Source organism: Aspergillus viridinutans (genome assembly GCF_018404265.1).
Source record: "Aspergillus viridinutans IFM 47045 DNA, scaffold_2, whole genome shotgun sequence".
In the NCBI taxonomy this organism is placed as follows: domain Eukaryota; kingdom Fungi; phylum Ascomycota; class Eurotiomycetes; order Eurotiales; family Aspergillaceae; genus Aspergillus; species Aspergillus viridinutans.
In genome coordinates this window covers 3,861,808-3,884,071 of record NW_025091218.1, presented here as the reverse complement: position 1 = coordinate 3,884,071, position 22,264 = coordinate 3,861,808, and the positions used below count along the sequence as shown (strand labels likewise).

Here is a 22,264-nt window from a genome sequence, read left to right as displayed (position 1 = left end):
TCATTCTTATCTTATACCTAATCTATGCTTTCACCTGAATCCTTGTGTCTATCAGCTCCTTTGCTCCGTCTCACTCTCTTTGACCTCACTCAGAATCACCCGGCATCCCAAAGGCGCTAGAATCCCGCCCTGTCATGCATCAGTACTCTGCCTCTTGTCTTACGTGGATTCAAGAGACTTACCGGCGTCATCTTCAACCGGTACCCCGGGTCCACCGTCCACTCGATCCGTCTCACCACCTCAAACAACAGAATCTTCATCTGCAACAACACAAAGCCCTGTCCGAGGCACTTCCTCGAATGCGCATTGAAGGGTATGTACGTGCCGCGCACCGTCTCCCGACGAAATCGCGCATGCATCTCACCCACCGTGCGGCCCCATCGCTCCGGCTTGAACTCGTTTGCGTCAGGGCCCCAGATCGCCGGGTTGACATGCACCCCGTACGCATTCCAGCCGACAAAGGTGCCCGCCGGAATCGGGATCTCGTTACCGAGCATGGCGGGGCGAAGGGTGACGCGGTTGATGAGCTGTGAGACGGGAGGGTAGAGGCGGAGAAGCTCGTAGACGACGGATGTGAGATAGGGGAGGGCGTTGACGACTTCGGACGTTGGGGTCGTGGTGTTTGTGGAGAGGATTTCGGCGCGCAGGCGGGTTTGGACTTCCTTCAATAAGTATTATCATGTCAGCTGCCGTTGAGCAGGTGAGGGTGAAGGGAAAGGGCTATACTGTATTCTTGCCAATCTCCCAAAACATCGAGTTAACCAGCTGCTGGGCGTTCTCGTGCGCCGTCAGAAACACTATCTTGAGATTATCCTTGAACTGCTTCTCGGTCAGTCTGCCGTCGCGGTAGGCGTCGACAAGCATATGCACGACCATCTCCTCGGCAGGCTTGATGCCCTTCTCGCGGTCACGGTCGATGCGCCCCAGCACCGTCGCCATGAGTGTATCCCCGAACTCGTGCATGATCTCGTACGCCCGCTGCCGCGACTTGATAAGCCACGCAAACTGGTCCAGATCGGGAAAATTAAAGAACAGCGGCCGGAAGAGCATCAGCTTGATCACAGACTGGATGGCCTCGAGGCGCACCGCGCCATGCGGCTTCTCCAGGCTCCGCAGGTCCAGATCCAAAAAGCTCATCCCCATGACATCCACCGCCCACTGCTGGACATACGTGTTGACCAGAATGCCCGCGCCACGACCGGCAGCGCCCTGCTCCGCGAGAATCTCATCCACGAACCGCGCGGACTTGAGCAGCAGCGGCGCGGTGTCAAAGTTCTTCTTCTGCAGCCCTGGCTTCATGATCCCCGTGTACAGCTTCCAGGTGTCGCCGTGCGAGTTGATGATGTTGTCGCCGACCAGCGTCGCGATCACCGACCAGGGGATCTTCTTCTGGCTGCCTGCTTTTGCGTAGAGGTCCTCGTTGCGGAACATGTCTGTTAGCAGGTCCGGGCGGGTGACGAGGATGCTCCATCGGCCGGCGAACCAGATTAGTACGGCGCCGTGGGCTTCGAGGGGTTTGCGCAGCCAGCGCTCGTAGATCTCGTCTTGGCCCATTGAGCTCCAGAGACCGAGGACGGAGACGTAGAAGGGGATTCTGGGGAGGGCGGGCAGGTCCCAGGGGACGTGGAGGTACCAGGCCAGATAGAGGATGAGGGTGAGGGGGATTGAGGCGAGATAGTAGAGCATCATCTTTGCTTTGGATGTCTTTGCTCCTGGGTAGGATGAATGGCTGAGTGGGTAGATGGGTGAGGGTGGTCCTCCCCGTCTCTTGTATGCACGATTTTGGCAAAAGGCATTCCCGCATACAAGTCATGAGCTAAGACTGGATCTGGCTGCTCGTACTCAGTTGATGAGTGTAGTAGCGTATGCATCCCAAGTCAGCAAATCCGAGCTGATGTCATCTGCAACACTGCCTAAATCACTGCGGAGCGAAGCGTAGCATGTCTTATATTCATATATGACCTCGAAGCTGACGAACAGCGAGCAGCAAGCACTAAGGACATATCGCTCCAATACCAAATCCAAGTCTAGCACGATGGCCACCGAATCTCTAAACATGCACAAAGACCGTCTCTCGGCAGAGGACCTCGATCTCAAAGATCCCCACGGTACGTCCAGTCCAGCCTCCATCTAACAAAAAAGGTACTAAATGAAACAGTCTCCTCCAGCCTCGCCCTCTTCGCCATCCACAACCTCATCCGTCGCAATCTCAAGGCCTGCGCAGAACATGCCACCACAGTGCAGCCAGCAAACATCGACGCCTTCGCCACCTACGCAAAGTACACCCTCCACGTCCTCCGCGACCAACTCACCTCCGTCGACGAGATCTGGTTCCCGGTGTTCGCAGAATACGACCCCGGCTTCCTAGCGCAAAAGGACGCACACGATGCCCTGTATCAGAAAATCACCGCGCTGGAGGCGCATCTAGCCACTGCCACCGCCGAGCAGGACCAGCTCCTCTCTACGGAGATAGCAGCTGGTTTCGCAGACCTTCACGAAATCACTGACAAGCAGTATGATCTCGAAGAGGAGCTTGTCAACCAGCTAGGGCGCAAGGTGCCTATCGAGACTATTCGCGCTCTGGAGAAGAAGCAGGAGGAAAGACGGAGAGCTGATGTCAAGGTGTATGGGCATCTGTGGACGGCTGTGTATCTCCTGCGTGGTCTGGAGCCCAAGGAACGGGCGATTTTCCCGCCTGGAATACCAAAGCTGATTGTGGGTGGGATGCTGACGGCTGGGGCGATGCAGTTTCGGAGGTGAGTTTGTTATGTGTGTTTGTTTTGGGAGTGTAGCTGACTGGGTTGACAGGGAGCTGCAGTTCACGCCGAGATTTTGATGGTTGAGTTGATTCCACGGGATGATTGTTGTTACTCGATGTGGTGTGCGTATCAGATTCGTAGATATGTCATTCGATGAATTATTCATGTTCACTGTGTCAGCAGAGTACGAGTTACGAGCATGCTGACTGTAGCTGGTCCAGTGTGTCAGCGCGTATACTAAGCAACCAAGTCAGCCTTAGATTTTGGTGTAACTGCAACAGAGCTGACAATGAGATATTATCAGAATAAAGCGGAGTTGGATGACTGCTCTGACTATACTTGCAGGTAATCCGTGGATAGCCAATATGCCTCCATAGCATATAAGAAAGTTAACTTAGATCAATAGGAATCCGCCAGCAGAGATATCATCATCAGAAATTGTAACAAAGATAGCTCCATCGTACGACGTGAAGCCAACGCCATGTCCACACAGCAAGACCCCAAGTCCAACCGTACAAATGACCTGTACGAGCTGGCTGTCAACATCTCCAGCACGGTAGAAACCTTCATCGGAAGGCTGGATACAATCGGCGCCGAACGACCTAACCTAGACAACCCATTTCCGGAGATTATCCAAGATGAAGGCGCGCAACTGGCCCGGTTAAAGATTCTGCGCCTCTGCGAACGGCTCATGGCACTGGTCCAGGGTCCGGTTCAATGGCTCATGTTCCAGAATATGGCGTTCCTCGATGCCGCGTGCGTCGGGGCGGTTCTGGACATGGGGATCCACGAGGTCATTGCCCCTGGTCCTGAGCCGACGTCTCTCGACCAGATCGTAGAGGCGACGGGTGCTTCGAAGGATATTCTAAGTACGTGATGCCCGCAACCTAGTACGTGGAGGTCGAAGCTGACAGCCCTCAGAGCGAATCATGCGTGTTTGCACGCAGAGATTGACTTTCGATGAGATTGCGCCGGAGCAGTTCGTTCATAATGGAGTGTCCTTGCAGTTCCTTGCGCCTCCGGTGCAAGCGCTCATCAGTCATGCGTGAGTAGCTGTGGTCTATGAGATTAAAAGATTGAGCTGACACCGCTAGCTGTGACGATGGACTGCGCATCGCAGCCCATTTCGCCGAGTCTCTCAAGAAGACTGATTGGAAGGGAAGCGATGATCCTGAAAACTCTGCCTTTAGCCTTGCTTTCAAAAGTAAGTATCCCCCAGCGCCACACGATTCTGCTAATCCCTCGTAGCAAACAAGGGTCTTTTCGACTACTTCTACACCGAGGATCTCGCTCGCGGCCAACGCTTCGCCCTCGGCATGGCAGGCAGCGAGATCATGAAAACTCTCACGGAGGATATGTTCCCTTTCGAGTCTCTTCCGCAGGGCGCAAAAGTGGTGGACGTGGGAGGCGGCCGGGGCCATGTCAGCGTACGCATCGCAGAGAAGGTCCCTGGCTTGGATTTCGTCGTGCAGGACGACACGTCAATGCTAGAGGCTGGTCAGGCAGAAGGTGTCCCCACAGCAGTCAAAGATCGGATCGAGTTCATGCCGCATGATTTCTTCAATGAGCAACCGGTCAAGGGGGCGGATGTGTATCTCTTGCGGTTCATCCTACATGATCACCCGGACAGGTTAGTTGATGCAATTTATAAAAGAAGGGGTGTAGCTAACGGTCATAGTCGCTGTGCGAAAATCTTGTCAAACATCGTGGATGCAATGGAGCCAGGAAAGTCGCGGATTCTCATTGACGATGCGATTGTTCCCAGCTTCTTGGGTCCGGAGAGTTCCCGGTTCTTTAACATTCTGGATCTCTACATGCTTGTTGCTATGAATGGGAAGGAGAGGACTTTGGAGCAGTGGAACCACTTGTTCCAGATGGTCAGTCCCAAGTTGGTGTTGGAGAAGATTTGGAAAACGCCAGACGGTGGGCCTGAATCGGGAACTATCTTAGAACTGCGGCTGCAAGAGTGATTCCTCTAGGAGATATTTATTTGAGGCCAAGATAGACTTATACTTAGTTTTACAATGGATCGTCACAGAAGCTTGGGTTATTTTCCTGCTGACTTTCAAACTGCAACATTGTTGAGACCGTTAGATATAGTAAGAGTTGTGATTGTTGCATTTCGTGCTTCGTCAATTATATACAAATTCACTTGTGTAGCTAAGTCAACCTTGATAAGAGACCGCCAGTCTTACGGAAGCCATTGGATTACAACCCTTTCAGAAGGCTTGACGACAATGAAAACCCATACCAAACGGTTGCAACAAGGGAAATTGCATTCAGATGGATTGACATGGCATGATTGCGGGTAAATGCTTTGTTTGCCTGTTGAAGCTTCGCTGGGTCCGTCGCATTAGGGCTATCTTCATTCATGGCACTTTCTATTTGCATAGTCAGCTACCATTCAGCGAGACATGAATAAGGACTCGAAGTTACCGTGAAGTGCCCTCCTAATGAAAGCAGTCTTTGTGGCCCGTGGACCAAAAACGAGCCAATTCAGGGCCCCGGTGACACCCACCACGATTAAAGGAACAGAGCCCCATATATCTCGCGAGAAAGAGAGTATGCTATAAGGCGGACGAGTAACCGCAGTCAATACAACCAATCCTACTTGACAGCGAAAGTAGGCTGGGAAAATGCGTTTCTGGAGGGCGAGAAACTCTTTCATAGGAAGGGCTTGGTAGCAGACTTTAGTGTTGACAAAGCTCTGACAAGGACGAGGCGTTAACTCGTATTCATGATATGATCGGGAGGGCGTACTGCGCTCTCACCTGAAAGAGTTCTGTCCCCAGAAGAGCTCCATATGAGAGCAGATGATAGGGAAGCAGATTACTGACAGTCTCAAGGATAGCCTGCATGTCTTCTCATGTATCAAGTTTAGACATATGGTAACGAAGTGACTGTTTAGAGACTGGGAAGAGTTGTCGACTGCTTTAGAAGACACTGTCACTCTTTAACGGCTAGCAAAGCAGACGAAGAGAAGTCAAGATTGAGGCTGACGAAAGTCTGGCAGAAATAAGCGATTGGTGCCGCAGGCAAATATGGCTGCCTGAACGCCCCCGTAAGATCCTTTGTCCTGTCTTCTGGTGGTCGCCTCTTGCACCCTTCTCACTTTCTCAGCGTCGAATAATACTACTGCCCTTGAGTCCATCTCATACGCATCGCTAAAAAGCTATTATTACAGGCAGCTACGAGAAGAAAGGTGAGATACGATTCCAACACATGCAGGTCCTTCCTTTCTTCCTTCAGCTTGGCTTGTCAGAGACATTCGTATCCGCTTCTCGTCATCAGCTGGTGACACGAGTGTCCCTCTCACAGATTCGTGTTCCACAGCCAAGTTCGATTGCAGCCCGAGCTGTTCAAGCCACGACCGATTACTTGCATCTATACTGGACAGATCCCCGCCATCTTATCCAGCTTTACTTCGGGAAGCAACGGACTCCGCGGAGGAGAGGTTTCTGCAGAAGCATTTCTTCACCAATATGGCTCATGCTTCAACCTTCTGACGCGTCTCGTGTATTCGACTGACCAATTGGTCAAATCATAAAGAACGAATGCGAGGATTTAGCTGACAGCAAATTGCCTGCTAACTGCGGTAATTGGTTGATCTTGAACACGGGCGAAGTTTGTCAGAAAATGTTGTAGGGCATCCCGTTTGGGCTGTTCAACGCCTCGTACTTTTGATAGTCCTCTCGGTTCTGGCACTGTTGCCTGGCCACGACATGGATTTGCATTTTCAGCTTGACCAATATTTTTTGAGCCGAGCCTTGTGTATACGAGGTAATTTGAGGGCAAACTCAAACGAAGCTGCGCCACCCTCATCGTTACCTTTGAGCCCCATAACCACATCCCAGACACTCTCCAACAGATGATGTCAGATTGAAAGCTTTTACTCCGACCATTCTCTGTGCAACACGGTCAACCTTGGGGAGAGAACTAGGCCTTTGCGATTCAATTATCGTATTTACTGAGTGACCCATCTCTTGCGAGCTGCAGGAGGCTTATTCGACGCTTTATCAGGGGTGCTCTGTATGTCATACCGTCATGTGGACGCTTCTCAAGGATGCATCGCTCAATGAAGACCACGGGATCATTGACGTCTCGGTCCACGCCGAGAAGGGCGCCATCCATCTCGTCGGATTCGCGGCCTCGAACCGGCCATATTGAAATGAGGCAGCAAGATCTTCCCAACAATCCTCAAGAGTACAGACGAGGGACGCTGCTCTGATGTTCATGCGCCACCACCAGGCTAGATTGGAGCATCCGCACTCTTAGACGTCAATACTTGCAGAGTTTGCAATGATTCAACGTCAGACCCTGGATCTATAGTCCCTATGGGGTACGATGCCTTTGCACTAGTCATTACTGTGATATACGACAATGGGACGACGTTGCATTGGCCAGAGAGAAAACACGAACCCACGTGGCCTCGCCGGCCCTTGGCTTTAGCTCTGCAGTGCATTACAGGCTGCCACCCTCAGTAGACCTGGCTGCAGATATTAATATAGTCAATATGACTCGTCCAGTTAAATGGATGAGGTAAGGCCAAAACTCACCTGAACCGCCCCGTCTGCCACTAAGATGACCTACCAAGCCAATGATCGCCCCTAGCACTTTGCATTATTCAAGCCTGGAGTGTCTTACTTCCAGGATGACTGGTGTTGACTTGTCGACCACATGTGCCGGCTCGCATTGGAAACTTAATAGGTGCGTCAGCTAAATAATTGTCAGGCAGATATAAATGAATGCAGTAACGGCAGGGAAGTCCTTGATCCTATGAGGATAAACCTAGAGCGGCTGATCATCGCTGAGTGCTGAGGCTTCCCGCGTAATTCTCCTCATTCTGAGCAGCAGGTCTAGAGGGCTGTGCCTGTTCAACATAGGTCGGCCTGTACAGAACCCTCGTGGCTGATTCCATGTTATCCTGCCTCGAAACTTGTCTCTTCGAAAGATTCCTTCTGAATGCAAGAAAGGGAAGATACAACGTCAAAAGACCATCATCAGCCAGCGATGCATTCACAGACCACAAAAGAAGAGCAGTCCAAAGATGACTCCACAAACGAGAAGCAAGACGCTATTGAACGCAGGAGACTTCAAAATCGGCTATCCCAGAGGAATCACCGTCAGTGGAACCTCTGTTATGTTATTGCCATTCTCCTGATCCATTGACTCACCCGTCAACAGGCCGCAAGATCCGGGACAGGATTGCCAAACTTCAAGAACGTGTTATCGCTAGCGAGCTCAGAGCCGTTGCAACTCTGAATGGTTGGGACCAAGCGAGTCCTTCAGCTGCGTCGATGATGGAATCCAAACCGCAAGGTGACTTTGAAAGCAGCCCGTTGGCTCCTGCTTCGGAAGATCCAGCAATCTCGAATGCCTCCCAACGGAACGTCTCCTCCAGTCTTTGTCGTTCATGCTGCAGTCTACTTAACCAAATGCCCGGTTCGTCCTCTTTACCCTCCCCACCTTCACCTCTGCCGTTCGACATTGGTCTCGCCAACGGGGTTGACTCCGCCAACCCACCACACTCTACTCTCTTGAACCCTTCTCCCTCCTCGTCTCAGCTCAGTCCGTTCAGCTTGAACGCATCTTTAAGTATGACGGGGCTTCACACTCCGAATGAATGCAGTTACCCGCCATATCCTGACCCTCCAGGCTCCCAACAATATCCACATTGCCCACACTACTATGTAGCCACAGGTGAGAGTCACTGTCCCAATACCAACGGACAACTGACTAACCACTGTGTTTTGCTCCAGAGACCTCCCTACCGCATATTATGCAAACACTGGGTAATGCAACCTCGCATCCCAAGGCGATCATCCTGATACCGCATGGATATTCCCCAGCGCCATTCACAGGAGCAAACGCGGCAGACTCCACAGGCCTCAGAAGCTCCTTGAATGGGAATTTGCAGAATCCAGGATGCCACTGCTTGAGACAGGACCGCAGTTCTAGGCCCTCTGACCTAGGAACATCCGGAGAATGGATGAACACGCCGTCTTTGACTTCATTCTGTCCGCTGCATCCTTCGCAGTCACCATCGTTGGACAATTTTCAGTCCATGATGCTATGACCTATATTTCAAACATTGTTTCTTTCCGTGTCTATTTTGATGTTTATGAAAATCTGGCCGGATGAGGTATATAGTATAGACCACACATCGTGTGACAGGGCCCTGAACCCTGATGAGTGTATCGGAGTGCTTCCTACTTTCTGTGTATGAATTTGAAATAAATCTTTTTTTTCCTTTGATGCTTATGCGTGTTCTCACTTCTTCTCTACAGCTTAAGAGCATCTGTATTCTGTCCATGCACAAGGCAGTTCTAGATCTGACACTCGAATTCAATCGTTGTAGTGGCATTATACCACAAAAGAGATTTAGTTTCTCAAATCGAGGATAGATTAAGGAGGAGGTGCCTGTAGAACTTTGCAGAAATTGATTCTAAGTACCTAAGGAATGTGGACCAATCGACCTGACTGCTTAATACAATAAGAACTTGATGAAATGAGAATGGGACGAGAAGAATCAGCCAGATAGTTCTGTGATCTAGAAAGCCATGGGCTGTAGAAAACGGATCCAAAGCTCCAACAGATCAATTGATGCTCAGTCAACGTGGATTCTCCATAGCTCCCGATCACAGTCAGTCTTGTACCCCGTCCGGGTATGCAGCATGGCCGTGTTGTCACTGACCAGGAGATCGCCCTGCTCCCACGAAAACCGCAGACAGACGCGGTAGTCATACGTCAGGTCGTCAACCACAGAGACGAGACCCTGCTCATCATTCTCGATCGTGACAGCGCAAGTCGAGAACTTGGTCTTGGTGGAATCCCACGGCTGGTGCCAGCGCATGCACGGCAGCCCGGTGACCGGGTGCGTCACGACCAGGGGCAGATTCTTCAGCTTGGCGTCCCAGAAGCCGTCGTTGTCCATGGCCCAGGTTACCTTCTGCAGCCGCTCCGCGGTCCACGGCAGAGGCAGGTAGCGGAAGAAGAGGCGGGAGCTGGCGAAGAGCGTGTACCCGCTCCCCTTGGGCGCGGTGGCGGGACAGGTGAAGAACTGGTAGCCTGGTGGCTTTTGGACACGTGTGATCTCGCCCGTGACGGGGTCCGTCACCTCCTCAAATTTGAACATGCCATCGTAGTGCATCGGCATTGCCTCGTTGGAGGTGACGTTGTTGCCGAGCTTATCGGTGCGGCCCGCGTCGCGCACCTTCTGGATGATGCCAAAGCTCCAGGGCAGGATGGTGCCGAGCTCGGATGCTTTCTGGACGTATAGCTCTTCTTCGAGGGTTTCTCGGAAGCCGCGCAGGATGACAGGGGAGAGTCCGGTAGAGAGCTGGCGGACTTTGTGCATGGGCAGGTCGCGGATGGATGGAGGGGGCCGCGAGTCATCGATGTCGCTGGGCCGGATGACGAGTCCGCACGGGTAGAGGTGCTCGAACTTGACCCGCAGGCCGTCCTCGACCCAGTCGAAGAGCTTGGACTTCTCGCGGAAGTAGTATGGCTGGCCGTTCTTGTAGACTAGGTCGTGCGTCTCACGCACATCCTCGGCATGAACGGTGCGGAATGTGCCGTTGGCGCCAACGGCAATGGAGGAATGCCATGGGGTGTACCCGAGGGCGCCTCGGACCTGTGGGACGAGCGAGATGGACAGCTTTTTTGCTCCGTTTGACTCGTGGATGGATAGCCGGACGTAATCGGCACGGTTGGCCTTGATGGCAGCAGCAAACATCTTTCCGCGGACGATCATGCTACGGGCAATCTGGGCGATATGAGCCACTCTGGCCTTTTTGCTGGTATACTGCGTGTCCATTTGCGGGGCGAGGTCCTTGGTCAGGAACTTGATGTACCCGCGATATGTGAGGCAGGTATCATTGTCATTACGGATGGCTGTATCAGCGTCGAAGCTGCGGTCTTCAAATCGGTACATCAACTCTCTTCGGAGACATTGGGCATGCGCCAGGTAATATGACTTGGCTTGTTCGGCGCTGGTCAGGGGGATCCATGGGTGCTCAAGAAGCTCAAACAGTCGGATAAATTTGACATGATGAAGGTCTTTCTCAACGGCCATCCGGCGGAGGGCCTCTCCATATTCCCAGACAGTCTCGTCAGGGACTCCCAGGATATCTGGTATGGTTAGCGTGTTGAAGCCGTAGTGAGTGCAAGAGACTTACCATTGTATACGAGCCCGTCCGAGCTGATGTATACATCCGCACCCGGCTCGTAGACTCTTCCAATGTTGTCGCACAGGCTGTTCAAATGATATAACGCCAGCTCCTCTCCAAGATCTGGCATCACACCCAAGACCTTGTCTCGAGCATTGGGGGACTTGAAAGGGAAGGCCGGGAGGATCATCCGAACCGACTCTCGCTTTTTGACTTGCTCAACCACGGTGGGAATGAACGAGGTCAGTCCCTGCCAGGACTCGCCAGTCTTTTCAAAATTCACTCCATAACTTTCAATGACTTTTAAGACAGTAATTGCTGTTGCTTCGTCTTCGGAGATGCGACTGTTCTCCTCTCCGTTGGCGGTTCCGAGGGCTTCAGCTAGGAGATACGAGGTGTCGTCCTTTGTCTCCTTGCCCTCGTGCTTGAACGTGACTGGGGCTGCCTCCTTTGCTTCAACAAGCGGATTGTCGCGGCTTTCGGGAGTGGAGACGGTTACAGGAGGAATGTCCAACTCAGACTCCGTGTTTCCGTTTGCGGCGGTTTGCTCGTGCCGATCAGCTTCGCTCAACGGCTGCTGCAGAGAAGACTCCTTGCGATGGCGCTCCTCAGCGCAGTCTTCAGCAACTTCAGAGTCGGACGAGGAAGCAGCGACCTCGGTCGTCTCAACGTTCACGGCTTTTATTCCATACGAGCCAAGTAGGCCATTCTCTTGCGGCTCCACAGGATATGAGACGGCATCGTCCTGTGGGTTCTGCAGTACGGCGATCATATCGGACGAGAATTGAAGAATGATAATCTATGTAAAGACTGATGAGGTTCGTTTCTCAGTTGGTATGTTGTGTACTTCCAATGGTGACTTCGGCCTAGCTGAATCCGTCGGTACGCAAGGCTTTATATCTTTCCAGAAGGGTAGAGACGCGGCAAGGCGTAGTGAGAAGCATGCATCTTCGTCAGCTATATCATCAATGACGTCGAAAGAGTGGAGGATTCAGAACCGTTGTGACATCGTTGACTAACAAGCAAGCCTCTCTGAATGTGCATTTCTCTCATACGCTAGAAGCACACCCTCTTCGCTTGAGTTTTGGCAGTCAGCATCGTCCATAGCTGAATAATCCCCGTGCGAGAAGAATCTACGGGAGGCTGACTTGTATCATGCCTTCTGTGCCCAGTGAAGGGAACCTTCATCCGATAGAAGCATTGAAAGAGAACACGAGGTAGCTGACACAGAGCCCCGGGAGATGACAAGGCCTGCAGCTGCTTAGGCAGATATTCTCGGCTCCGAGCGAGGGTTTGACAAATTGTGCAAACGACATAGTTGCCAATGTCTTCGAGTTCAACTCCATGTGCGCGTCGTCTCACGGCACCCAATGCAGAGCCAAGCGCCTTTGAGGAAACTGGTCACAGTCAGGCCAAATTCACATTGAATGCTTCAGCTGATAAAGACGACTCAGTCAGCAGACGGGAACTATGTTGCAGATTGTGGAACTGTTTGTTGGGTTACACGCTCGCCACGTTCTCTACAAGCACAGCATCCAGGGCGAGCCCCTTGGCCAGGGCGTCGGGCTGAGTCGACAAGTAATGGCAGATACGCAAAGATGTTGTCTCTCTGACAACACGATCTCACTGTCGTACTGCAGAGAGGCTGTACCAAGATTCAGGGCCAATCCTAAAGAAATGTGACTCAGGCTGACTCTACAGAACAGGCTGAAAGAAGGTTTTCAGACAAAATTTGAATTGCCACAGACAGTAGAGGAGGGTCGAGAACGCATCGAACTCGTCCCTCGCCAAAAGAACCCTCAGCTAGCTTGTAGCAAGTTAGATCACCGCTTCGGAGACCCTCTACTCAGAAGGCTGCGCTTTCCAGTCATATTCCATCACGCGCGAGATGAATGCCGCCATATCAAGGGAGGTCAACTGACTAACTAGATACAAAGATGCATCCAAGCAGCTACTCACTCCTGCGGCCGTCAGCAGCCTGGCGGACCCGACTTTTAGAACTCCTGCGTCAATGTAGCGCTTGTGCGACACCTCAGGAGGGGGAGCCCCTTCTCCATTTACCCGAATGCAGAACTCCCGAAGTCTCTCAATGGCACGATGGTGAGTTGTGACTGGAACTCCAGTTAAAAGTCCGGCCGCTCCAATCAGAAACGCTCCGGTGCAAACTGAGAAAAGCACACGCGGTTCATCTGGAGTCTTTGGAGGTAGTGTGGCAAAGCTGCGAATAAGGTCTACCTCTGGGGGATTGGACGCGACCAACGAATTGATAACGGATGGTGGCCCACCAGGGACAACCATGATGTCGAAATCCGCAAGGCCCTGCATTGCGTCCTCAAGCAGCAGGTCCGTCTGGACCGTGAGGGCGTTCTTGGCGTTCACTGTTCGTGATCGAGCAATGGTATTGATCTGGAAAACCCTGTCCGGGTTATCCGGGTTTCGGTTGTGGGATGTATGAGTGAAGACTTCGGTAGGGGCCGTAAAATCAAGGATGTCCACTCCTTCGAAGAGTAAAACGGCTACCTTGTAGTACTTCTTTGGCGGGGTAGAAGACATGGTGAAGGTCAATTTCTCGCCTGTTTCAGACTGGGATGCTGATCGTTGAGTGTAGTCAATAATGCGATGACAACCACGAATGCAAGTCAATTCTGCTGAGCCGACTGAGCTTAGAAAGTAAGGTACTGGTCTGATATTTGATCGAGCGAAGGAGTACGAGTGCGAAGGAATTCATCGGCCAGCTGTAAGCTGACACTGCTGACTACCTCTGCACGCCCAGTCCAATGAGTCGGTCAATCCCGAGGAACGAGGCGCACGCAGAATAATCATCACAAGTGATGATTAGGCAGAATAACGATAGTCTCCGAGCATAAGGAGTAAGAAAAGCAATCATTGACCTTGAGTGGTCAGTCTGTAGGACCTCCAATTCCTTCAAGCCAGTCCATGCACATACCCTCCACATGTGCAGGAACACTTTTCTGTAAATTAGCTTAGAAGCATTTAATGAACTCAGGAGTACAATACGCTAAAAATCAGATGCTCGAGTGCAGTCTGTTTGAATCTGGGTGTAGTCTCTCTCCAGCATTGTCTCTTCGCACTGAGTCAAGTTCTGCAGAAATAAGAGTGAAGAGGCTTATCAAGAAGACGTGCTATCTTGCAAGATTGATACCGGCTATAATTGTCGGCTGGGGACTAGAAATCAGTTGCATGAACGATGGAGTTGAAATGGAAGAAGGAGACGAAAAGTGGGCGATGGGGATGTGCACAAAAAGGAGGTACACCAGCAACTACCTTACAATCAAATAAACACCCGATGTCCTTCTCCACGGTTGTTGATTGTCCGAGTGAGGTCAAGATGGCCAATATGGGGCACATTCGAGCTATTTCAGAAGCTTGAAAGTGTTCAGTAGCTACCATGGTGATCCCTTCTCTTGCCCTTAAGGATATCGTCTCCATACAACACCAACACAGAGAGACTTCACCATGACTTCGCCAGGTTATAGCCACACTTCTCCACCAACAATCTCCCCTTTGGAGTGGCATCATTCCAGCATTCTCAACCCCAATGTGCTACACGCTTCAACAACACCGTCATCTTCCTAGAGATTCCTGCCACCGCAGCACGGTCGAACCGCCGAGGACGCAGAGAGCATATATTCAGACTGGTGATTCTGAACAACTGGAGCGGTGAGTCGACTCTGCTTCTAAAATACCAAGAAAGGGCGATAGCTAATCGTCTGCCTCCAGTTAAACAACCCGTGACACCCAAGGTCGGAAATGGTCCCTCTCGGCCCGCTCAATGGCAGAGCCTCCGGAACCACCATCTCCCCCTGATCGTAACTCTGGAAGTGCTTGCTGAACCCCGCATCTCCCTACTGAGGCACCTCCAGGGCATTGTTGACTTCAACTACGCCATCAGTATGAAAGTCGAGCTGGAGCATGGCGCGTCCACGACGCTGCTGAGCGGGTCTCGCACCCAGTATCTGTTCTGGAGTGGTCGACAGATGGGTGCGCATCTCGCCAGCACGGGTGTGACTCACGGGCTAGAGATATGCACGGAGACGGCAAGTGGATCCACGGAGGGGAGCTATGGATGTTTGCTTGAAATCACGCAGGGCGAGAGGGTGCCTTTGGCGTTGTTGTATGGGTCGCCAAGGCACTTCTGGCAGGATGGGGATGCGTCCTCCGGTGTCGGATTTGGGAGTGCGTTGGTGACCTGAAGCCAGCAGGAGCGGTTCAGTAGATGTACATCAGCCATGAAAGAAACATTTCAGATCATTCGGGTTGTCATATGATGAAGCTGGCGTATATTATAGATCCATATTGACTGATGATGAAATATGACTTCAAAAGCAAATTCAAAATGCTCAAACGCGGTGAGTCCTCACGTAGTATGGTCCCTAACATGAATGCCATCCAACTGTCTAATGACCAAACGCCTAACAAAGAGACCGTAATCAGATGCATAAGTCTGAAAACTGATACCCCGAAACCTGTGCACACCCATAAACCCCTACCAATGCAAAAGAAAAGACACAGTATCGTAGGAGAGCTATCATGCTTCCAACATGTTGTCCAGCCCATCGGAATCAGCTCCAAAGCGGAGGATGAATGTACTCGGCAGCACGGTCAAGGATAGTAGGTATGGTCCACTCCCCACTCGTGGAACTCTCAGGCGTGGGCGGCGGTAGCGACCCAATGCTAGGTGTCATAGCACCGACGGTTACAGGAGGAACAAGATTAGCGGCGGTTGCTGAACCCGCTGAGGCGCTCCGGTATGCGGAGCTGCCATTGTGACCGGCAGCGCGGTTGCTTAGGGATGAGAACGCAGCTTCTAGCTTTTCCAAAGCACGGTAGGTCTTGGTTAATGGCTTAGCCCACTGGGTCTGCGCCTCAAGCGGTATGGGAGCAGACTCTGGAGAGGTCGGGTCAAGAGCAGCAGAACTAGTTCCCGTCATATTCGCAGCTCCGGGAACCGTACTGTAAGCCGTGCCGCCGGCTGTGGCAGGACCTGGTCCGAGGGTGCCTTCTTCATTAGCGCGTTCGCCGATGATGTTTTTGAGCTGGTGCAACAGGGTCCAAAACTGAGGGTCCGTCTTCGACTCCTCTGTGACAGCTAGAAGGAACATGGAACTAATCGCTCGCTGCAAAGTGATCCAGGAGCGCGACGCATGAGAACTGATTGTATGCATCTCAATGTATGCCTCGACAGTCGTCATCAAATTCCTCACACAGTCAGCGCGCATGCTGACCGTAGTTGGATCGTTCGAGTCAGGTGGGGACTTGAGTGCTGGACGCAGCAGCTCGGAAGAAAAGTAGGAAGAATGCAGCTTCAGTACAACCCTTTCCAAATGTTCTGTGGATGAAAGGCAGTACTTGCGGTCGCGCAAATGCGGTTTGGCCTCAATCATAATTTGCTGAATTCTTTCTTTATAAGTCTGTATGGTTTTGAAGCTCATTTGCGAGTGAGAGCTAAGCATCCGCGAGCGTACGACCTCGAGGGCCAAAGAGATTATTCGGCAGAGAGTTTCAAAGTACGAGAGCTCTCCAGGCTTCGAGTCTTCGCGGTACGCGATATCTGGCTGACTAACAGCAGTGGTTGACGGTCGATCGTAAGAGAGAGAGAAATGACTGTCCTGCCATGCCATAGACCACCTAAACAGCATTAGCATGATGTTAAAAACCCTTGAATAAGGCTGAGAGGCTATACCAAACATGTCGTCTACGGTACCGCTCCTCTAGTGAGAAGCGACTCGATTCTACATGGAGACCAAGCGCTAGTCCCATACGAAGTGTCATGCCTGACGCCAGTCAGCCAACGAGTCCACGGAAAAGCTCCGTTATCCACTCACCAAGTAAGACATAAGAGATACCAGGGTTCATATTGTACGACAACACGTTACCAATCACCAACAGAGTCTGAATGGCTTCTATAGTAGGCTGCGATAGGAAATTGGTCATCCGGAGACATTGGTAGGAGCAGCACACTAGATGCAGTGAGTAGTGAGTTGGAGTGATCGTGCAAATGTAAATTGGCAACATACCATAGACTTGAGAAGTCAGTTCTCTCTCTTTTCCAGGCAAGTCGGATGATTGACAGCCGGAAGCCAGCACGGCGAAGAGCAGACCCAGGTAGGCTATAGTCACACCAAAAGGTCGCTGCGCTTGATCTGTGTCCGTTCGGAATACGCCACCCATAGATGCTCTACTCCGTAATAAAAGATCGAGATTCATTTCGAACTGCTGGATATCTTCGATGACAGGGTAAATGGCTCCTGCGACGTCCCGATAGTAGAAGAAAAATCTGTCAGACTGTTAGCATTCAACGATGCCCGGTAACAATCCAAGTCAAAGGCAGAGAACTAACTCCTTGCACTGCTGATCACTTGGAAGCGCACTACAGACTGCGCTAATGTCAAATGTCGACAGATCGGAAGACCACAGATCAACGAACGGATATGTGGCGGACTCATTGTCGAGACCCAACTTCGGCAGGATCCCACCCTCAAGGAGAGCTTGGAGCTGATCAGACCCGGACTTGTTATTGAGAATGTACGCAAGGACGGATCGAGACCCCAAGTGCACAGTGCCTTCGCCCAACGTGTTCGCTGCATGAATGCCCTCCCGTTCCGGAGAAGCAGCCTTGGACCGATTACTCCCATCAGCACTCTGCGCACTGCCCGTCTCCAGGATTCCACCGGGGCCCTCCTCGGCCCGTTCCAATCCAACTCGCAAGTTCGAAATAGTCTTCTCCATCTCCTTCAGTCTATTGCGAACATTGTCCCACTCCTCCCGCGCAATGGATATACGGTTCCCGGATCCCAAGGAGTTAATCCGACTTGTCCCGGCCTCTTGCTTGATCCGCAGATGAGGTTCCTCATGGGCGGCTGACACCGTAGGCTCTGCCACACCGGGCTGAGAGACTCCAGCGGGGCTGTTGTTGTATGACGGAGGGATTGAACTCGCTATAATCCTTTTTTTGGACGGCCGCTCGTACGAGCAGATATCGGGATGGTCACGCTTGACACAGCCGTCGCACGGAAGATTGCGATCGCATTTGACTTTGCGTGCATGGCAGGGATAACAGGCTTTGGGTTCACGCGCCTTTCGTTTTGTTCGAATAATCGCGTCGACTTGGGATTGCGGGAGGTCGGATACAGATCGGGAGGTAGCGGTGGCCATGTCGGAGCCGGCTGCAGGCGGTGAGAACGACATTGAGCCTTGATAGGGGGACGCCATTGGAAATATCAAGATCGACACTCTATCGAGAAATTCCCGAGTGCTGTGTGCGTTTCTGTGACTATAATGAGAGATCTGGCTGAGCCAACCGCGGAGATCATGGAGCAAAGCGGAGGAGCGGATGCGGCGCGAGATGTATCAATCGACGGCAGCGTCAAGAAGTCGGGTCAAGAGAAATACATTCCGTAACAAATCTAGAATTAAGTGTTCAGAGCCACAGTTCACAGCATTCTGCACGGTAGCAGCGCATCTGAAGAAAGCTGTGGCGCGGGCGGCCTAAGCTGCCGAGTTGGAGTATCCGATGTTACTAAGCAGTAATCTGCACGGCACGTGATTGGAGCGGGGAAAACCAACCCTAATTCCAAAAGAGGAAAGATATGACGTCTTGACCACGACCATGAAATAATGATGGCGATGTACCCAGACCTTCATCGATAAAATCACATATTGGAGGGAAAGCAGTTGAAAAAGGTAGTTGAATGAAATAATATCTATTAGTCTAAATCCTATTGTAATTGGTTATATGATATCTATCAATGCATCCGAAATCAATCCCAGCCGACTCCGCTTTTTTTATATGCCATTCAGATGACCTGAATCGTAACCAAGATAAAACCCCAGCAAAAAAAATGCACAATAAACCCAATGAAAATTAGTAAAGAAGGTGTCGGGTATGCAATAGCATTTTTCGAAAGTTCGAACCCGTTAAGCAGAAAGACATGCATCGAACCTCTCTAGTGCTTCTCTCCCGGTCCCTGCTGCTCCTCATCGTCGGAGAAGGCAAACTTTGAGTACCGACGGATGGAAGCGCCTTTGAAGTAGAAGACGTAGGGGATTGCGCAGCAAGCGAGTGCAATAAAGGCTAGCAATGAACTGGCCCATCGGTCGTTCAAGCGGTCATACATCTGCTCAGTGAACAATACTGTGGAAGCACCCCACATGGAACGGAGGAAAGTCTTTGCGGCAAGGGCAGAGGCTGCCTGATGCTGGTATGTATCCACTGTAGTAGCAGTTAGTACTATACCATCATTGAGGGAATTGGAGAGAACATACCGAGGTAATTGTTGGCGGAGTTGTACAAGAAGATAAAGCCAAATCCAACGGGGAGGCCACCAATGGCAGGGCCAATCCAGTGGATGTTTGGGTATGATGTCCAGGCGAAGATAAAGAGACCGATGGGGATAAGCCAGCATGAAAGCATCATAGGGATCAGACGCGCTTCAGCTGGAGGCTTTCCACCGTGCTTCTTAACAAGTGTAAGATAGTGCTTGTTGACAAAAGGAGCACAGGCAGCGCTACCCAAGACACCAATGGCCAAAGGAATGAACATCAGACCAGTAGGACCTGAGCCCCATCCCTTTCCTTTTTGGTAGACAATTGGATAGCTAGGAATGAGCTGTCAGTCCAGTCCTCGAAAAATCTCAGAAGGCAGCAACTTACGCGACGAAGAACATGTATAGCAAGCCATATAGGACCGACATATAAATGGAGATGAACAGAACAATGGGTTCCAGAAACAGGAGCTGGAATGGGCGGAGGAGGAAGATACGTAATCTTTCTCCCATGGGGCGAGCGTCCAGTTCTGTCTCCGTGACGTACGTCGGATCGTTTTCAGTCTTCCTTAATTTCTTTGCTCTCTTCTGTAAAATCATTGGGGCATAGGTCTCCGGGACAGTGAAGGTAATCAGGACCCAGGCGACAAAGGCCAGAATCAGCTGGATCCAGTAAAGCCACCTCCAACCAACATGGCAGAGATAACCACCGACAAGAGGACCGATGGCGGGACCGATGAAAGGGCTGGCGGAGAAGGCAGCCATGGGGACACCACGTTCCTCATTCCTCCACAGATCAGCCAGAGTACCGCCGACCAACGTCATCGGAGCACTGAAAGCGATGCCATCGATAGCTCTGCAGACGATAAGCGTACCGATGTTCTTGGAAACCGCACAAGGTATGACGAAGATAACCGCAAGCAGGAGCGTCACAGCATAGACAGGCCTGCGCCCAACCATTTCCGAAAGTGGAGCAAACATCATAGGGCCTGCAGTCAGTCAGCATGCGACAAGCTCCGAGCAATTCTGTTCATTGAGACTTACCAACACCAAAACCAATGACGAAGACTGTAATCGTAACAAGACTAGCTTCATGGGAGACATTGAAGGCCTCGGATGGCCCTTCAAGGTCGGCCGTGATCACACTACTGGCGAAGGCGACGACGAAGCACGTAAACGAGACGACCATTGTGCAGTACCATTTGTAGGCCTTGGACCAGTTCTTTGGGTTGTCGGGATCATCGACTTTGAATGTGACCAGCTTCCAGTCCTCTACCTTGCCGGTAGCAGAAGATTTGACTGGTTTGATGATCTCTCCTGTCGCAGTCTCCGCGGTGTACTCTTCCATGTTCGCATCGTTGGTTACTTGGCGGAGGGGAAGGTCCAGGGGGTCGAATTGACCCGGGCCAGCTCCCAAGGAGAGAGTTCGCGTGGCATCCTGATGGTGTTGTTGGTCCGACATGTCGAGCTATGCACTAGCCACAATCAGATATCCTGGTTAGGATGGGGATGTAGTACTGAGCACGGTCGGTAGCCGGGAGATCCATGGAGAAGGATCCTGGCAGGTACTTATAGTCGCTCAGTCGAACCATTTTTATCATTTGAAATTGAACCTGTGGAGCCAGTCGGGGAGGGCGGCGGGCCAGATGTGAGAAAGGAGTAAGAATGGATCTTTCCATTGTCAACATCATAGAGCATGATACCAAGGACGGCAGCTTATCCCGGATCTGCCTCGGCGGTCCCTCGGTTGCCCGATCTGGCAGTGGACCTACTAGCCTCTTCGGGTAATATGCCTCGAGGCCACTGCTTTATCATGAGGTCCCGCTATCAACCATGGTCCATGGTACCATTTCTCTATCTCTCTATACTAAATAGAGTCTAGAGCCTAGGCTTGACATTTATTAATTTACTTGGGCAGAGGCTCAGGGGTAAGTCTTCTTCCCGCTAGACCACTCTAAATCTGGAGTGGAAATGTGGAATTGGGCAAAAGCGAAGGAACAAAGGCGATCAGGCCAACATTTGATTGATAGCCTTACGGTGCAGGTCCCTCCAAGCCAGACATTTAAATCGCCCTCCTCAATGTTAGAAGAGAGGGTATAAAAGAAGGATTTACACAGCTATACTCCGTACAGAATGCTGGTTCAACGGAGTGCTCCCAGTGGAAATTCATCAATCGATATCAACAGTTGTCGCTCTGATACTCAAAATCCATATTCAGTCACAAGGACACAGCTCAGAGAGAGCACGAATCACCAAGGTCAATCAGGAATTGTTATCAGTTACTTATTAGGGCTGTTTCCGTGTCCCCCCTCTCAGCCCTGAGCCTGGTGTCAAGTTAGCTGCTTATGGCGAAGTGGGTCTGATTAGCTTGCACTGTGTATTCTGGACCTTGGGCTCCGAATAATGAATCTAGATCTATGGAAACCTATTGGAAACAATGTTGCACATAGTGGGAGGGCTACTCTCATATCTAAGTGCTCGTGTTTCCTCTTAAACCCTCCTACGGAACTGCAAGGACTATTGACCCTACAACCTGTGTAAGTTATGAAAGCAACGTCTGATGTTTGAATGTTTGTTAGCAATAGTCATAGATATGGACTGATTATCGCAATTATTCAACTTGTAAGAAAAACGAAAAGCAAAGTTTTCAAAGACTGGTATAACTGCAGTTATGCTATTGTTATACCATGGATGTTGTTGGCGCGAAAATTTGCTGCCAAACAACCACCATCAAGAGAGCTCCGCCGCCAATAATCCTTGGCATCGGAAGGGGCTGCTGTGACACTCGGAGCGTTTTGCCCAATCTGGTAAGCGGGTTCGCCTTCCATAAGAGGTAAACTATGTCTTCAAGTAAGTTACGCATTCGCTCGAGAAGTTATGCGTCTTGCCATTAGGTATTATATCGGGATAATTAGTGGAAACCCTTGGCTTCTGCGATCAATCCTCAAAGATGATAGAAGCCGCACACAAGGTTGAAGTGAAGTTTGTGCTGATTCTGAATAAATCCGGAATCATGGTTAAATTAATGCCCTATAAAGCCTGTGGTAGATAG

General features: G+C 51.2%; 9 protein-coding genes across 9 annotated transcripts; 4 read left to right on the top strand and 5 right to left on the bottom strand.

The window, feature by feature from the left end:
* Positions 1–51: 51 nt before the first annotated feature.
* xanG (cytochrome P450 monooxygenase xanG) lies at positions 52–1,689 on the bottom strand (the record flags this gene model as incomplete). The annotated part of the gene is made up of 3 exons (XM_043268002.1): positions 52–129; positions 183–662; positions 727–1,689. 3 exons carry the CDS (start codon positions 1,687–1,689, stop codon positions 52–54), a joined length of 1,521 nt encoding a protein of 506 aa, XP_043123937.1.
* Positions 1,690–2,035: 346 nt separating this feature from the next.
* xanF (xanthocillin biosynthesis cluster protein xanF) lies at positions 2,036–2,760 on the top strand (the record flags this gene model as incomplete). Its single annotated transcript, XM_043268001.1, has 2 exons — positions 2,036–2,108; positions 2,159–2,760. 2 exons carry the CDS (start codon positions 2,036–2,038, stop codon positions 2,758–2,760), a joined length of 675 nt encoding a protein of 224 aa, XP_043123936.1.
* A 480-nt stretch (positions 2,761–3,240) lies between these two features.
* xanE (O-methyltransferase xanE) lies at positions 3,241–4,729 on the top strand (the record flags this gene model as incomplete). Its single annotated transcript, XM_043268000.1, has 5 exons — positions 3,241–3,628; positions 3,681–3,804; positions 3,854–3,963; positions 4,008–4,389; positions 4,438–4,729. The coding sequence occupies 5 exons, from the start codon at positions 3,241–3,243 to the stop codon at positions 4,727–4,729; spliced, it is 1,296 nt and encodes a 431-aa protein (XP_043123935.1).
* A 3,040-nt stretch (positions 4,730–7,769) lies between these two features.
* xanC (transcription factor xanC) lies at positions 7,770–8,835 on the top strand (the record flags this gene model as incomplete). Its single annotated transcript, XM_043267999.1, has 3 exons — positions 7,770–7,881; positions 7,944–8,459; positions 8,519–8,835. 3 exons carry the CDS (start codon positions 7,770–7,772, stop codon positions 8,833–8,835), a joined length of 945 nt encoding a protein of 314 aa, XP_043123934.1.
* A 531-nt stretch (positions 8,836–9,366) lies between these two features.
* xanB (isocyanide synthase xanB) lies at positions 9,367–11,699 on the bottom strand (the record flags this gene model as incomplete). The annotated part of the gene is made up of 2 exons (XM_043267998.1): positions 9,367–10,889; positions 10,937–11,699. 2 exons carry the CDS (start codon positions 11,697–11,699, stop codon positions 9,367–9,369), a joined length of 2,286 nt encoding a protein of 761 aa, XP_043123933.1.
* Positions 11,700–12,769: 1,070 nt separating this feature from the next.
* xanA (isonitrile hydratase-like protein xanA) lies at positions 12,770–13,480 on the bottom strand (the record flags this gene model as incomplete). Its single annotated transcript, XM_043267997.1, has 1 exon — positions 12,770–13,480. One exon carries the CDS (start codon positions 13,478–13,480, stop codon positions 12,770–12,772), a length of 711 nt encoding a protein of 236 aa, XP_043123932.1.
* An 856-nt stretch (positions 13,481–14,336) lies between these two features.
* Aspvir_004774 (uncharacterized protein) lies at positions 14,337–15,141 on the top strand (the record flags this gene model as incomplete). The annotated part of the gene is made up of 3 exons (XM_043267996.1): positions 14,337–14,339; positions 14,425–14,608; positions 14,669–15,141. The coding sequence occupies 3 exons, from the start codon at positions 14,337–14,339 to the stop codon at positions 15,139–15,141; spliced, it is 660 nt and encodes a 219-aa protein (XP_043123931.1).
* Positions 15,142–15,510: 369 nt separating this feature from the next.
* Aspvir_004773 (putative C6 transcription factor) lies at positions 15,511–18,136 on the bottom strand (the record flags this gene model as incomplete). Its single annotated transcript, XM_043267995.1, has 5 exons — positions 15,511–16,576; positions 16,632–16,722; positions 16,774–16,908; positions 16,966–17,225; positions 17,289–18,136. 5 exons carry the CDS (start codon positions 18,134–18,136, stop codon positions 15,511–15,513), a joined length of 2,400 nt encoding a protein of 799 aa, XP_043123930.1.
* Positions 18,137–18,894: 758 nt separating this feature from the next.
* Aspvir_004772 (MFS transporter) lies at positions 18,895–20,674 on the bottom strand (the record flags this gene model as incomplete). The annotated part of the gene is made up of 4 exons (XM_043267994.1): positions 18,895–19,160; positions 19,214–19,545; positions 19,601–20,201; positions 20,257–20,674. 4 exons carry the CDS (start codon positions 20,672–20,674, stop codon positions 18,895–18,897), a joined length of 1,617 nt encoding a protein of 538 aa, XP_043123929.1.
* Between the last annotated feature and the right edge of the window lie 1,590 nt (positions 20,675–22,264).